Source organism: Lupinus angustifolius, chromosome LG09 (genome assembly GCF_001865875.1).
Source record: "Lupinus angustifolius cultivar Tanjil chromosome LG09, LupAngTanjil_v1.0, whole genome shotgun sequence".
In the NCBI taxonomy this organism is placed as follows: domain Eukaryota; kingdom Viridiplantae; phylum Streptophyta; class Magnoliopsida; order Fabales; family Fabaceae; genus Lupinus; species Lupinus angustifolius.
This window is the reverse complement of record NC_032017.1, coordinates 11,954,898-11,972,084: the sequence shown is the minus strand read 5'-3', so window position 1 is coordinate 11,972,084 and position 17,187 is coordinate 11,954,898. Positions and strand designations below refer to the sequence as shown.

The 17,187-nt window shown below is 35.3% G+C and overlaps 1 protein-coding gene across 3 annotated transcripts; it reads right to left on the bottom strand.

Annotated features, from left to right (window-relative positions):
* On the bottom strand, positions 2,210-3,428 carry LOC109357343. Of its 3 annotated transcripts, none has more exons than XM_019601252.1 (3): positions 3,329-3,428; positions 3,180-3,282; positions 2,210-2,474 (listed from the first exon to the last, which is right to left on the bottom strand). In XM_019601252.1, exons 1-3 carry the CDS (start codon positions 3,388-3,390, stop codon positions 2,328-2,330), a joined length of 312 nt encoding a protein of 103 aa, XP_019456797.1. In that variant the 5' UTR covers positions 3,391-3,428; the 3' UTR covers positions 2,210-2,327. The 3 variants fall into 3 exon arrangements, with proteins under 3 accessions (XP_019456797.1, XP_019456795.1, XP_019456798.1); XM_019601250.1 differs by having other exon boundaries at positions 3,180-3,291; positions 3,335-3,423; XM_019601253.1 differs by having other exon boundaries at positions 3,180-3,383.

The following is a 17,187-nucleotide window of genomic DNA, read 5'->3' as shown; positions in this document are numbered from 1 at the left end:
AATGCTCATGTCAATATATATGAAGATATGTAGAGATAAGGTATAGTGAGAGTATGAGAATATGAGTGTAAGTAAATCTCCCTTATGGAGGGTCTCTTCTATTTATAGAGAGGTTGAGTGAAATATATTTTAGAGTGAGTACCTTAATCATGATGAGTCGTCCTACCATGTCTTTGGTCAGAATGGCGTGAGCTACTTTATCCATGTTAGAAAGCTTTGTTGTGTCTATATTCTGAGTGACACACTGCTTTATCTAGGGCGGGTAGCATTGTCGCTTGCCTAGACTGCCACAATTGTATATTAGGTATGCTCTTGCTGCATCGCAGAGACTATCTCGTAGTGCTCACACGACGTGGTCGACTCTATGGCAGGGCACACACTGTTCATGTGGCACATCAGTCTTGTAGCATATGTTTATGATTTTGCATGTGTTGATTAAACTATGTCTTGTGATTATCATCCATTCTCATAGCTAGGCCCTCAACAGCCACAACCAACTCACGTCGACACATCCCCGTCCTAATAGATGTATTTTCTTATAGCTAGTCAAGTGATGTCCTCATTCCAATACAGAGGCAATTTGGGCATGTTGGCATCGCCAAAACTTCATGAGTTGCTCAACCTTACAACTCAACTTGGAAGAAATCGTTATTCCAATGCTTGAAGGTTGATTCGAAATGACTAAATAGTGCTTGCCCATTCTTTGATTGGATGTACATCTAATCATACCTCCTCGTTCATCATCCTTTAGGTGTTGAGTGTCACTCGGAACAACCACAAAAACACTCGAACTATACAAGAAAGAAAATGTATTTTCTCGAATGCATGAATAAAACCCCACAAGTTCAAATTTAGTTATGAGGGATCCACCTGTAGGTATGTGAGGATAACATCATCTGTCAATCGTTCAACGAGAATCTGAACTTGATCTTCTGAAAGTAAGCTTTGCAAAATGATCGAAGACTGTCCTCACACCAATAGGTTTTTCCATGTTAAATATCGTATATTCATTTTTCTTACTACTATACTTGCTTCTCTTTAGTTCCTAACTGATCCAAATATATTCTTCCAAGTAGCGCTCTATTCCTAACAACAAGGAACAATGTGCTCTAGTGATTTTTTCCAAATGTCAATCATGAAGCATCATATGTTGTCTCCAAGTAAGCAAAGTCAAGGAAGTTCCCCTTCTTCTACATACATCTCTCAAGTTTACTAACTTAGATATTGTATTGTGAAGGATCAAAGCCTCTCTAATTTTTGTCTTAAATAACTACTCATCCAAAGTTATCAACTTTTAGAGTCTACTTACAAGTTGAGTTTTGAAGTGAAAGAAATAGAAAGGGAAGACTTGAGAGTAATAAAATACATTTATAAAATGACTCTGATGCTTTCTTTTTTCCTTCCTTTCCCTCTAAAACCTAATTCACAAACGAACCCTTAAGAGATGAAAGATTGACTCTGTAATGGGGATTTTAGGATAGCCATGGATAAAAGGCTTTGCTAGTATAATGCCTCCAAAACTAAGTTACATATCAACTATTTTTGATGAACCAAAGTTACATGATCCACTATTTTTGCCTCCACTAGTTCTTTGTCCCAAATCTTTCATACATTTTTGTGAACTGGTTCATCAAAATCAACTGACCAAAAAATATGCATCTGTCTGAAATGATGTACTATATGAGGCTATGGCTAACTGAGAGATAAATAAAAGGTGATCCTAAGGCTTTCACTTAATTGGGTATGTGAATGATAGATATACGCAGTTTTACTCTACAAGTGGAGAAGTTTTTTTCAGGATTTAAATACGTGATATCATGATCACTAAAGAACACCTTACTATTACATCAAATTTACCCTCTTTGCATGCATCACCATGGCTGAACTCTTGATGATGCAATAAATTGCATATCATCTTTTTTTTTCTTTTAATTAAAAGATAAATAAAAAGCGCATTGAAGTAAATTCAAAATTGCTAACAAATACTATGTTTTTCTGAAGTAAAATATGAAATACATGTATGAAAAAAGAGAGTAAGTAACAGATAAAAATAAACGTATATAATATGATCATATTCAAAATTCAATGTTCAAATTACAACACTCCTTATTGAAAAGGAAAAAAATGAATCTATATCTTTCTAGCATAGCACTGAGATGAAAATCATCAAGGTACTAGTACATTAATGAAAACATGAATAGTATTGGGGGCCTAAGGATTTATTTGAGAACCCATAAGTATGTGAACTAAAAAGAAAAGAGACATGCAAATTAGTCTAACATGGACAAATCTCTATAAGTCTTTGGTATATCTTAGTAAAGGTGAGATCATTTCTCTCTTAACTTCTTGTTTATGGCAAAGGCAGCTCCTGCTACAGCCACAATTATGGCAGAAATTATAATGCCTGATTTAAGTGTTTGCAAAGCATCCTTCTTTTTCCTTTCCTTTTTCTTTTGGTTGGCCTCTGCTTGTTCCTTCAACCAGTATAAACATAAAACCAATAAGTACATGATATACACAATAGAGAAAAGATTTGAGTTATTCAATGAGTCTAATAATTTCCACTTAATAAAGGAAAGAAAAATGAGAGAAATGTATAGAATACAACTATTCTTAACAACCTTGCTTATTTTAGTATTGATTTATTGCATTTTTCATCTCTTAAGTCTTAACCTTTGCTTACATGTGAAATTCGTCCCACAACTTTTTTCTACAAGGTGTTGATCCTAAAACTTTTTCGGTTAAGCAAAGTTAATGGATCCATCAAATTCTCATCCAAAATTTAATGGAAGAGTGGACATGGAAAATGGTTAGCATAGCCATTTCACCACCTTCAATTACATTTTAGATGGATAAATGTTTTAAATTGCAGTATCGGTCGTGATTATGGTCGCAATAGTGGTTAATGTAGTTGTGGTCATTGCAGCTTTTGTGGTGTAAATTATCTTAGGAGTAAAAAATATTTTTGAAATCGATGTAATCTGATGCGATTGCATCGTGACCTGATGTGACCCAAATACAACCCAATATAGTTGTATTGCAGCCCGATGCAGCCACATCAGAGTCACACCGTAATTGTGGTGTAATGCAGTTGTGAAGATCACCACAACAACAATATTTGATGCCACTTCATGCTATTGTAAATGAAAACAACAAAAATATGTAGGTAACATCATTACCTTAGAAGCAGCTACGTCAGATGATATAGGATCAACTTCAACTTCAGTGTTTGCCCCAGGATTCAACTCTCCATCAACATCTGCTGGTGGAAATGTAGGTGAGCTTGTCATTTTTGTTTTCTAGATTTCAAGCAATGGGACAATGTAACCTTGTTATTATTATTATTATTGAATAGTAAGAGAGAAAAGAGAAGAAAAAACAAAAACGCATGCATTATCAAGGATTCATGGTCTAATCAATACCAATAAATTGTTCTTTCTCAATTGCCACATGTCAGATTCTGAAAAGGTAAGGTTGTTATAGTTTTATGGTCTTAGCTGAATTGCATTCCTGTTCTCAAACTTCCCGATATACATGTAGACTTGCTAAACTTTGGATAAAAAGGTATTAGAAGGGGAAAATTATCTATTCGGTTTCTTCATAATAATTAGAGGAAAAAAATATAAGAACGGATAATTTATAAGTTTTATATATTTTTATTCTATCATTAATTTTTTATATTTAATTATCATTAACTCTTTAAAAAATAAGTAATACAATTGAATAATGAATAATATAATTATGTTTAAATCTTTACGATGATAATACATAGATATTTCACTCATAATTGACAAATAAAAAACAATCTCTTACTTCTGGCTGCTTAATATTGCTATTTATTTGTTTATTTATGTACCTGTCATTTTGAAGAAATTATAAACATTAGTTAGAATAGAATGATCATCAAAGTTGACTCAATTGTACCATGGAAATATGGCAACTAAAGTGGAATTGATTTTTTTTATCAAAAAAGTTTATGTAAATTAGGTCTCTAGGACTCACCACTCAGAACACTTACAAAAATAATTACATAGTATTCGCAACATAATTTGAAACAATTTGTTTAGGAAGAGGATGGATACATAATTGGGGGTTCAGGTTGATGAAGAATCAGATCTTACCACCGGCAGAAACTAACATTGATTGTAGGGTACTGAGAAAAAAATGCTGTACAATCATAAGATACACATTATTGAAGTTTTACATTTTGTATATTCTCCTTTTTCAGAATAGAATAGGGATCGATAGATGAATTTGAGGCAAAAATACATGAGTAATTTCTCATATGTTTTACTATAAGTGAAGTAACTAATTTTTTCAAGTAATATACAATAATTTTGCACAAACTAAATTAACAAGTTACTTCAAGAAAGTGCAACAAGTTACAATGTTTAAGAGATAAAAGAAGAAAGAACTATATGTGTGCATGTAATGCAAAATGTAAAAAGGTAGCACAGACGTTATAGTACTCTAAAAGTTTGTTTGAGATTTGAATTTTAGAGAGGAATGAAGAGAAATTGAAGACTTGAGAGTCATCTCACAAGTGTATTTATGATTCCTAAACTTTCCATTTATTCTTTTTACTTCAAAATCTAACTCCCAGACTAATTGTTGATTAGTATGACTCAAATGTTAGATGTTATGTTTCTATTTATTAGGCAATAAAGAACCAATATGGTTGTTAGGAATATTTTCATATACTATGTTGGAACACTTATGTAACTGATTATGTTATTTATGTAGGAATTTATTTTTCTATATTAATTTTCTTTTCCATGCTGTATAAATTATATGTCTTGTTGATGAATAAAAAAAGTCTTCTACATACACATTTCATCTCTGCACTTTTGCTTGCTACATAACCAACAAATTGGTATTTAGAACTATATCTTGAGGGATCTGTGAAAACAAATACAAACCAAACACAACCAAAACACTTTCTCTCTTACCTTCTGTTGCCTAAAATTGTCAAAATGATTCCAGAAGTAGTGTCTACTACATTTTCACCTCCATTGTTTACTAAAAAGAATTATCATGTATGAGCTGTTAGAATGAAAGTTTTATTGGATGATAATGATCTTTGGGAAGCTATTAAAAAATATTATATTATTCCAACTCTTCCACACAATGTAATTGTTGCACAAATTAAAAATGAGAAGGAGATGAAGCAAATAAATCCAAAGCAAGAACATGTCTATATGCAAATGTTTCACTCACCATTTTTACCAGAATAATGACACTGAAAACAACCTGTGAAATCTGGAACTTTTTGAAGCAAGAATATGAGGGAGATGAAAATGTCAATGGGATTGATGAACAATATATTACACACTTTTCATAACCTTAATTTAGCATGATTGATTATTCTTGGTGCCTAATTGACTTTGTTTCACATGGTTTAGTGTTTTAGACTTTATTGGACTAATATTTCTAAAATGAGTTAATTTGAGATTATTTGGTCTGATTAAATCTATTATCATTTTCAGATCACATTTGACACCAATCACATTTTGGGCATTATGGAAGTCGAGAATATATGCTGAAGTGAAGATTGTATTTTTACTTTAGGAGTTGTTTTTATTGTAATTTAGCTTTGGGCCCATTGTTTAGGCCCAATTCGGTTTTATGTGTGTTGGAGGGGTTAAATTCGGATTCCCCACTCCAAACACAGACACTTTACTTTTCCCCACTTTGAAACATAAACACATTTTCGTTTTCTCTCTTTTTGCTCTGCTAGGGTTTCACTCCTTCTTCATTTTTCATTTTCGGTTTGTTCTTCCATTGCCATGGAAGGCTAAATTTCTGAACTAAGTTCCTTTGGTAATATATCACAACTCTTGAGGTTTTGTTATTAATGCATTTTCGGTTTCTTTATTGTTGATTTCTTCTATCTTATTTCTGAATATGATTTGCTTAATTCCATTGCTTAGAAATTGGTTGGTTGAGTTTATCTTCACTTAGTTGATTCACTCTCTCTAATGCATGAATGCTTAGTTCATGTGAATTTGTTAATCGTTTCATGCTCATACTGATTTCGCCTAGTTTGAGGTTAAGGTTTTGGAACTTTGAATTGATTATCACTTAGTTAATTGATTCTCAACCAATTAGGAAGTTAATGGTTGAAATATGAAAATAATCTTTTGAAACCGAGGATTGAGTTGTGAACAAACGAACCAAAGGGATTTAGCCATTTTATTACATTGCTTAACTACTGTTTCTGAATATGATTTATGTTCATACTATCCAACAACAAAAACCTCATTGTGTGTGTGAGTATAAGGTGTTTGAAGCTTTGTTTGAAAGATAATCCTTGGGAAACGACCTAGGAGTCACTTCCTAGTACTGCAGTTTTAATTGTTATATTATTTGTATCGGGTACGGCCTCAATCAAATTTGGCGTCGTTGCTGGGGATTATTGGTCCTTGCCAAAGGTTCTTAGTATAGTTTAGTGCGTGTCTTAGAATAACCATTCTGTTTGGGTTTCAAAATTTGCCTGTAGCATTCACTGTTTCAAAATCTGTCTCTAGCATTCACTGTTTGATGTTATGTTTCTATTTATTAGGCAATAAAGAGCCAATATGGCTTTTAGGAATATTTTCATGTACTATGTTGGAACACTTATATAATTGATTATGCTATTCATGTAGGAATTTATTTTTCTATATTAAATTTCTTTTCCATGCTGTATAAATTATATGTCTTGTTGATGAATAAAAAAAGTCTTCTACATAACACATTTCATCTCTGCACTTTTGCTTGCTACATAACCAACAAATTGGTATCTAGAACTATATCTTGAGGGATCTGTGAAAAAAAATACAAACCAAACACAACCAAAACACTTTCTCTATTACCTTTTGTTGCCTAAAATTATCAAAATGATTCCAGAAGTAGTGTCTACTATATTTTCACCTCCATTGTTTACTAGAAAGAATTATCATGTATGGGCTGTTAGAATGAAATTTTTATTGGATGATAATGATCTTTGGGAAGTTATTAAAAAAGATTATATTATTCCAACTCTTCCACACAATCTAATTGTTGCACAAATTAAAAATGAGAAGGAGATGAAGCAAATAAAGTCCAAAGCAAGAACATTTCTATATGCAAATGTTTCACCCACCATTTTACTAGAATAAGGACACTGAAAACAACCTGTGAAATCTGGAACTTTTTGAAGCAAGAATATGAGGGATATGAAAATGTCAAAGGGATACAAGTAATTTGGTACTGAGTTTTCTAATTCTAGAATGGTTCAAAAGATTCTAGTTATACTTTCTGAAAAATATGAAGCTGCAATTTCTGTTGGGTACTAGTAAGGTAAGGCACACCTAGAAGGGAGGGGTGAATATGTGTAGTGGATCACTTATCCCGATTTTTCAATTTATGCGCAGAACAAAAAACTTCTGCAGTTAATCGATTAATAACATGGTTAATCGATTATTGACAATTGTATTAATTAATTATAGTTAGTGTTAATCGATTACGATGATTCTTGATTCTTTGAAAAATAGATTTTTCTTGCAATGAAAATATTGATGATTGCTGATCTTTATTGTCCTAAATTGATTCTTGATTATTCAAATATTGTTACCAATTAACACAGGTCACATAATACAATTGAAACATAAAGCATGTAAAGACAGAATCGTAAAAGATATAGGGAAAGAGAAAGGTGCTTAAGGATTTTTATCCTGGTTCATTTGTGGGTCAACTTGCAAACTATATCCAGACGTCCCATTTTAATCTCGAGAGATTTTTCTTTACTATCAGAAATAAATGTTTGATTATAAGCATTCTTCCAATACACCTAGAAATAGACTTCTTTCTTGAACTCATTGAGCCTACATGCTCGGTTTGACCACTCTATACGCCTACTAGGATACTAACACCATTCGTGAATCTGGCCCCAGTCGAAGTATCACTCAATCCAAGACTTCCTGCTCCGTGAAGACAACCAGTTCTCTAATGTGATGATACTAAACACATCACAAGAACTATCATTGTGTCACTAAATAATAGCTGAGTTATTTTCACACTTAATCGCTTATTGAAAATCTAATTTCGACTCTACAATCCTAAACAGAAATCTCACAACCAGCCTTAAATTAAATGTGAAGATTATGTAGGATTTTTTCAAATGAATGAAAATTAAAGTACAATGAAAAAGAAATTCTCTCTTTTATCTCTATGAAAACTATGCAAGAAAACTTTAAAAGATAAGCAAGCTTTTAAAAATACAACTATGAGAATCTTGGGTTTTCTTTTTCTCTCAATGCACATTTGTTAAAATCATAGCTTTTCTATGTAACTGATTATAACAAATGTTAATCGATTATCTACTATGTTAATCGATTAAAGTACTTATGAAAACATTTTTCAGTTATGGCTTAATCGATTATCAATCTCCTTAATCGATTAATAAGCCAAAAATCCTGGGAGGTTAGCTACTTTAACTCCTTTTAATCGATTATACAATACCTTAATCGATTAACGAATTTCAACATGATATAATCGATTATCAATCAAGTTAATAGATTAATATGTATGAAAATGGTTTTTCTCAATTGTATGGTAAACATTCTTTATGATGCAAGAACATGCAATACATGATTTTGAAATAGATGATTCTTTTATGCACAAAAACCAGGTATGCCTAATGCAAATGCATGAATCTTACTTATCATATATATATATATATATATATATATGCTAAGATGAAATGCCTCAACCTATATGATTTTCATTTTAGACTTTTTGTGCGACTTCTATCTTGGGTTTACCTAACCTAACCTAATCTCTATGATGTCGACCTTGAGTTTTCGGCATGTTGTTTATGGTGATGTCTAAGTCTTCAAGCTTTCATATAACTCCTTGTCTTCATCAAAACTAAGTAGGTTAATCATTGATGTCATCCTTTGACTATTTGCCTTTTCAATTTCATCTCTAGAAATGTCTAAGGATATGTCAAGCATTACCTTGACAGAAGTGTTGAATGCATTACATGCACAAGAACAACGAAGACTTATGATGCGAGAAGGATCAATAGAGAGTGTTTTTCGAACCAAATTACAAAACAACAATGGTTGAAATAACAAAAAATGAGGCAAAATAACAACTATAAAATTGCAGGTTCTACAAACAATAAATACAATAACCAAAGTAGCAACAATGTAGTCTTTCCACCTTATTCCTATTTCAAAGAAGAAAAAAAACTAATCATCCACAAAACAGATGTTGGTGGAGGCATAATGCAAGATGTTATAAGCGTGGCCAGTTAGGGCACATGGAAAAAAATATGCAAGTTTTAACAATAAGAAGGAGAAGCTAAGACTGTTGATGATCAACCATAAGAAGATCAATTGTTTGCAGTATCATGCTTTAACGCCAAAAGTTCTATAGAAAGTATGCTCATTGATATTGGTTGTAAAAACCACATGACTTATGATCGAGCGCTCTTCAGAGAGCTTGACAAAATTATTATTTCCAAAGACAAAATTATTATTTCCAAAGCCAAAATTGGAAATGGGGTATACATGGTAGCAAAAGGCAAATGTACAGTGACAATTGAAGGTTACACAGGTTTGAAATTAAATCACGATGTCTTATATGATCCTGAAATTAAGAAAAATTTGCTAAGTGTTCCTCAGTTGATGAAAAAAGGCTATAAGTTTTTGTTTGAAGACAAACTGTATGATTAATGATTCAGAAGGCATAGAGGTGTTCAAAGTTCAAATGAAAGGGAAAATCTTTGTCTTGGATTTGATAAAAAATGAGCAAACTGTAGTACACAAAGAACACACAAGTACAATGCTTTTGCAGAGAAGGTTAGGCGACTTTCAGCATGATGCCGTAATCATCAAGAACAAGTATAATATTGTTAACAATTTGTTTCACTTAGAAAAAAAGTATCCTACACGCATTGCCTGCCGATATGGGAAGCATACAAGGCTTCTTTTTCCACAATAAAGAACATGGAAGGCTACACAAAAACTGCAACTGATACACACAAATGTTAGATGACCTATGAGTACACCATCAGATGTTGCAGGATATGAAGAAGCTGAAACTAACCATAAATTGATAGATGCATTGAATGTGGAGCTCATGGTGATTGAAAAATGAGACATGTGAGTTGGTAGAGATGCCTAAACACAAGAAGATTATAGGAGTCAAATGGACTTACATAACCAAGTTCAATCTTGACGGTTCTGAGAATAAGTAGATGACAAAAGCTTGAAGTTTACAACTCAAGATCCAAGGATGAGTGTTGATTAGTATGACTCAGAAGTTGATACATTTCTATTCAATAGGCAATAAAAAGTCAATATGATGTTAGGAATATTTTCATATATTATGTTGGAGCACTTATATGACTCATTATGTTATTCATGTAAGAATTTATTTTTTATACATCAGTTTTCTTTTTCATGTCGTATAAATTATATGTCTTGTTGATGAATAAAAAAATCATTCTATTTAACACATTTTTTATCTACACTTTTGCTTGCTACGTAACCAAACCCTAAAGAAAAAGGTAGCAATAACTTAAATTGGAAATCACTTCTTCCAAAATGCTAAACGCAAAATGTAAAACTATTCCCAAAACTTCCTTTTTTAATGATTGCCAAAATCTTTATTACAGGATCACTAATCACACACTAACAGTCTAGCCCAACCACCAATCACTACAGTAGTGTCACTTCCAGAAATACATTTGTCTTCAACAATTGGGATGGTTTTCGACTTTTCGACACTGTCAGATTTACCGGAATGCTCCCTTTGCCTGCAAACCACAAGCATGATGCTTTAGTAGCTACTCAAACTCATAATAATTAAACAATTCAACTAAAAAATTGTCCGAAGATCAACAAATGACCTCGAAATGTGGATGCACTATGTGTGACGACAGATTGTTGCAGCCATGTGCAATTGTGAAAGTAATGTTGAGCTGGTAGCATTGATGAAATATACTCCTTATATCATAAAATACAACTTAATAATATCAACAAAACAAAAAGACAAATTAGTACCTCTATTAATGATGTCTTGTTCTATACAAACGACAGCATAGTGAGAACCAACACCTCTAGAAGCGCAAATTGACAATTGCTTGAGAAATTCTTCATGTCATCAGAAGGCTTGGCAGTAATTTCAGGAAGGGACAATGTTATGTGGTTATCCGGGGGTGCAAATGCATACCATAAACTTATGTGAAAAAATATGTATCTTTTTTATAGAGAAAAAACATATGCAGTTAGAATATATGAGTTTATATAATGTACATGCATTATCTTCCATCCATATTTAATTATTATTGTTTCTTCAAAAAATTAATCCAAATAAATGGTGAATGATATAGTGATTGTATATAAATCACACGACAAGCCCAAATATTTTTGGTAAATCACATGCTTCGATTTTTTAATATTATGAAAATACAACTTAAGGAACTTCATTGTTGTTTCTCTGATACGAATATTCAGTTGATCTTTGTAAGTCTTGTTCGAGTTTAGCCTATTTATTTTTTAATTTTGATATGACAAAATTGATTGAATTTACAAAGTTTTATCCACATAATTTTTTTAACTAATTTGCTGATGTTTGATAATCAAATTGAGACTTGCGTCATTGATATGCATAACATGTTAAATTTGCTTCTTGAAAGAAATCAATAATCTTTATGATTAGTTGGTTAAAAGTGGAAGACATATCGTTTACTCATTAGTTTATATTCTTTTGAAATTAGCAATACAACTGTAGGCAAAGTTTTTTCAACTATAAAGATTGTCAAAAATAGGTTGCGTAATTGAATGGAAGATGCATAGATGAATTGGCCATTCAACGATTTCAAAATGTGAAATCACTTAGAGATTAATTATAAAATACGTAATTTATTTGATTAAATATATTTAAATTTTATAATTTTGACATTGATATTTTCATCATTTTATAATTGATGATATTTATTATTTTAATTTTTAACAATTCTCCTATGCAATAATGTAACTGAAAACCTGGAGTGTTTACAAGAGAGTAATCAATGAATAATATTTGTTAATTAGGAAACAAGAAAGAGTAATCAAATATAATTTCCAGGTGATAAATTAATAATTAAATAGATACCTTAGGCTTCCCATAATTATTCTTCCTAAATTTTAATGATTTTCGATCAATCTCACAATTTGTCTGTTCTAGATGTAAATAATATTGTTTAGATATATGATCTCTATCATTATATAAATATATCAAAACCAAATGGAGCAGAAAAGGAGCAATATATAGATAAGATATGTAATTATCACAGACTGTTCCATACATATAGTGATACATGAAACATGTAGGCGATATACCAGTTAAGTGAATAATAATCAAACTTTGTTAGTGTTGTTCTTTGATGTTGATCGGAAGTGACCAGGGCTAGGACCTCGGTTGAGTAGCTTGCCTCTGGAGATCAGTCGGAACGGAGCTTGAACCCGCTATTGGACATACCTGAAAAGGTTCTCCGACGATCAAGTCAGTATGACACTTAATGAGTGTGAAATGAGAGAAATGAGAGTAGAGAAGAATGAAGGCAAGCAATAAATTAGAGAATGTGATATTAATGATACTTCCTATATGGTGGATGTGGCATTCGGTCATTGGTTGGTTGTAGTTCAGCACATATTATAGGAGTATGATAGGCATATACTGGGCTGTCCTTAACCACCCTACAGGTCTGCTATTGTTGATCTGTCGGGGGTAGGTAGAACTTGCAGGTGGAGTAACAGATGGAATGTCAGTGACACATTAATGGCGAGTCATATATGCATTAATGGTGAGTTAGAGATGCATTAATGACTCCTGCAGTAAGTGTTGTTTGGACTTGGCCGGCCAAGGATGGAATGTTTTCCAACGGGTATCAATCCGGTTTACTTTGGGTGGAACAATTTCTCCATGTCTTGCAGTAGGGTCGATAGTTGGGCGTGCTAGTGGAATCAGAATATTCGGGCGGCCGTTGATGGTTAACATATAGCTTTAGGACCAATCATGTGAGTAGCTTTTAGGCGTAGGGGTAGGTTATGATTATGGTCTGCCCTTGACCGACACGTGCAGGGTCGATAACGCTTTAGATGGGGACCTCGAGTGTCCAACCGATGCATCAATTCACTTCGGATTTCTTGCTTCGTTTTTTGAGCCACTGTTGGATCGTCCTCAAGTAGTTTTGAACGGATAGGATGAGTCCTCGGAGGAGGCTTGGGTCCAGCCTTTTTCCTATGAATAGGGGTTCATCCCCTTCATTCTTCTTCACTTTGCTTTCTAGAGAAACTCATCGTGCTGAGCTTGTGTTGTCTTTGAATCTGGCTATCATCCTTTCCATTTCTTCCAGAATTTCTGACTTCCAATACTCAGTAATTTCTTTCCTCTTATATCTGATTTTTTACGTCATAGTATGCTCCATGAGGAATCTAGTTCTGACGAGGTGGAGATCTTGTCCGAACCTCCACCCATCTTTACTATGCTTGTCTCCTATCACCATCGGCGAGCTCGACTTGCTTTTGGCCTGGGTAATAGTCGGTATGCATGGAGACTACCGAAACTACTCTCCCTGTCGACCTTACTACGTAATCTGAGGAGGGAAAAGGTCGAGGGTGATGCTATTGCGATGGACCAGGCAGCTTTCTCCGAGAAGTATGACGGGCCCCAATTCCAAGTATGGTGGGTTGACAGAGAAGTCATGGGTACTCTTACCTTCTTCGTCCCACCTGTGTGTCCTGTTGTGGATGTTCTTACTCGCCCGACGAACGACATCTTATGGTACACCCCTACTGATCAAGAATGGGTCTGCCAATACATACTCATTGAGAATCATAACCGCTGGAGCTTTTACATGTTTGAATATGTTTGCTGACGGATAGGGGTGAGAATCCCCTTTGGAAGGTGGTACGTCGAGGTGCTGCAATATCTCTAGGTGGCCTCTTCTCAACTGCATCCAAATTCTTGGGGGGTTCATTAGGGCGTTCAAGATTTTTTGTGAGGTCATGGAGCAACCTTGCACCATCTAGTTATTTTTCTGGATCTTCTGGGTGGCCCATAACACACACAAGGATCATAATAAGGAAGCTCACCGAAGGTGGATGTCTCTTTAGTCTAAGAATGATCGTGCCCTCTTCCATCCTTTTGAAGGATCCGTGAAGAACTGGAAAACCGACTTTTTCAGGTTAGAGGCCCGAGGATCTCGCCATACCTGGGCGTATGGCCACGACAGTTGGAAAATCAAGAAAAGAGGGTAGCAGATGAAATCCTTGCTTGGATCGAGGAATGGAGGGTTATTGAGTGCTATAGGCTCATCCAGGGAAATCAAGCATTCGAGGATTCAGTCGATAGGTATCCAGCCGTATGTGTCTATATATTTTATTTTTGCGATTAATATACTCGGCCTAACTTGTTTTCTCTTTTCCTTTTCAGCAACGACTGTGGGTGACCAAGTGGATCAGAGCAGACTCCTGAAATGGGCCACGCAGAAGAGGAAGGATGTTGAGGCCAACAAAAGGGCTAGGCATAGCTCACTAGCTCGATCTGAAGGCTCGTCTAGGGTGGTTGCCACCCCTTAGAGGGAAGGCGGGCGTCCTGTTGACTTGGGGGAGACTCCCCTCTCCCGTCCTAAACCTACCTCTGTTGTTCCTTCCGGGTCGACCCTAAGTCAGTCGGTCGATTTGACCGTTGAAGCAACTACTCATGTCGAGGTTGTAGAAGTGGCTACTACTCGCCAAGAAAGGCATGGTAAGTACAAGGTTGCTAGAGTGGGGAAGGGAAAAATAACTCTTGCCAAGGCGAAGTACAACTACAACATCCCAAAGGCAGTTGAGCAGTCCTTGATAAACCTAGCGATCCGGGAGATGATGGACAACATACCTTTGGTTGAGTTGTTGAGGAAGACCCGACAGGTTGGGGTCTTAGCTGCTTCGGTGGCTAAGTATCTCAAGGGTGAATGAGTACTTGTCACCAGGGTCGGCGAGGAAGCTTTGGCCAACCTGTAGGAGCATCATTCAGGCGAGTTTCATGAACTTAAAGAAAAATATGTTGAAGCCTTGAAGATTTTGGAGGGGCAGAACATGGCTGCGGGTGAAGAACTCTCTTCCATATCACTCTAGCTTAAGGATGCTTGGGAGGTTACTTTGTCAACCTAGGAGAATATGGGTGCCGCCCAAAGGGAACTGGCCTCTCTTGCTGACTGCCTCGGAAGGGCTAAAGAAGAGAAGCTTCAACTTGGGGACAAGTTGAATTTATTGGAAGGTCGGGAGGAGTCAGCCGGAGTTGAAGTTGCCTGGATGGGAAGAGAGCTGGCTGAATTGAAGGCAGTCTATCTGAAGCTAGAGGATGAAGTTGATGCGGCGACTAGCATGAGCTAGGATAATGCTTTTGCCTATGTCCACTTAGCCCTCCCATATTGTGACTAGTCCTGGACGCGGATAGATGCCATGGTCACTCTTGAGGGCGAGCTGGTGGTGACTGAAGATGATGGCCCAATCATGCTTCCTGTTCTGGCCAGAGATGGTGGGGACGCCTGATTTTTAGTTTTTTTATTTTCAATGTAACTGGTAGCCATGTTTTTCCTTCATGCACTTTAATGAAATTTTAGTTCTTTTATTTGCCCATCCAATTCTTTAATATTCTTGTTTTGTTTCATAAGGGTTGTTTGATCGGGAATTGTCGATTGAGAACCTGTAGGTTCTCATCACTGGAATAAAATACCTAGACTAACACCATCACCCGGATTAAAGTAACATAGTCGGGTTAATGAAGTAGAGTAATTTGCATCAGTTATGAAGTAATCATCGTCCGAATTACAGTAATATAATCGGGTTAAATTCCAAATAAAGTAAACCAAATAACTCTTAAAGTAATCAATACTCGTTTCATTGCAAATGAAGGAAAACAAATAACCTGAAGTGACAATTGCACAGGTTGGGTCCAAATGAGGTAGACCAAATAACTCTTAAGTGATTAATACCCGAATTAGTATAAATGAAATAAATCAGATAACTTGAATTGGCAATTGCCTAGGTTGGTTCTAAATGAAGTAGACCAAATAATTCTTAAGTAATTAATACTTGGATCAGTATAAATAAGTAAATCAAACAACTTGAATTGACAATTGCTCAGTTTGGTTCCAAATGAGGTAGACCAAATCATTGTTAAGTAACTAATACCCATATCAGTATAAATGAAGTAAATCAGACAACTCGAATTGACAATTTCCCATGTTGTGATGAAAGGTTTGTGGTTCAGGTGGATACTACTCATGCCCTCAAGGGGGAATGATTAATGGGAGACTAAAGGGACTTGGTCTTCACTTGGGTTTTAAATATATAGACCGCCTTAAAAGGGGGACGAACCCATGCCTTTGAGGGGTGATTGATGGGAGACCAAGAGGACTTGGTCCTCGCTTGGGTTTTAAAGACATAGACTACCTTCAAAGGGGGACAGACCCACACCTTCGAGGGGTGGTTGACTGGATACCAGGGGGACTTGGTCCTCGCTTGGGTTTTAGATGTAGTCTGCCTTCAAAGGGGGGAAAATCCACGCTTTCGAGTGCTGATTGATTGGAGACCAAGGAGACTTGGTCCTCACATGGGTTTTAGATGTAGACCACCTTCAAAGGAAGACAAATCCACGCCTTCGAGGGGTGGTTGATTGGAGACCAAGGGGACTTGGTCCTCACTTGGGTTTTAGATGTAGACTGCCTTCAAAGGGGGACATTCTACGCCTTCATTAGGTTTGTTAAGAAACAAATGAATAATACCTTGTTAACATATATGTTTTTTGGATTACATAGGTTGTCCGACCACGTAAGGGGTCGACATTACATTTTTTCATTGCATTCCATGTCTTGGGGATCTCCTTCCTTGATAAATCTTCAAGCTTATAGACACATTTACTGATTTTACCAACCACTTAGTAAGGTCCCTCCCAGTTTGGTGCTAGTTTCCCTTTGGCCTGACCAACGTCTACCATTCGAAGGACCAGAATTTCGGCTTCAAAATCTCTGGGGACCATTATAGCATTGTATTTATCGGTAGTTCACCTTTTGACGACGACTTCTCTAATCCGGGCATGGTCCCTTTTCTCTTCAATCTAGTCTAGGTTGTGTCTTAGGGTAGTCGATTTGGCTGTCTTATTGAATTATATCGTTCGCCATGTTGG

Bases quoted from the DNA above. Each gene is read 5' to 3' on its own strand.
- LOC109357343 (XM_019601250.1), bottom strand. From the start codon at position 3,390: ATGCGTTTTTGTTTTTTCTTCTCTTTTCTCTCTTACTATTCAATAATA. The intron at 3,292-3,334 runs AACAAGGTTACA...CTAGAAAACAAA, and splicing joins TATTCAATAATAATAATAAT to AATGACAAGCTCACCTACAT. The intron at 2,475-3,179 runs GTAATGATGTTA...TACTGGTTGAAG, and splicing joins CTGACGTAGCTGCTTCTAAG to GAACAAGCAGAGGCCAACCA.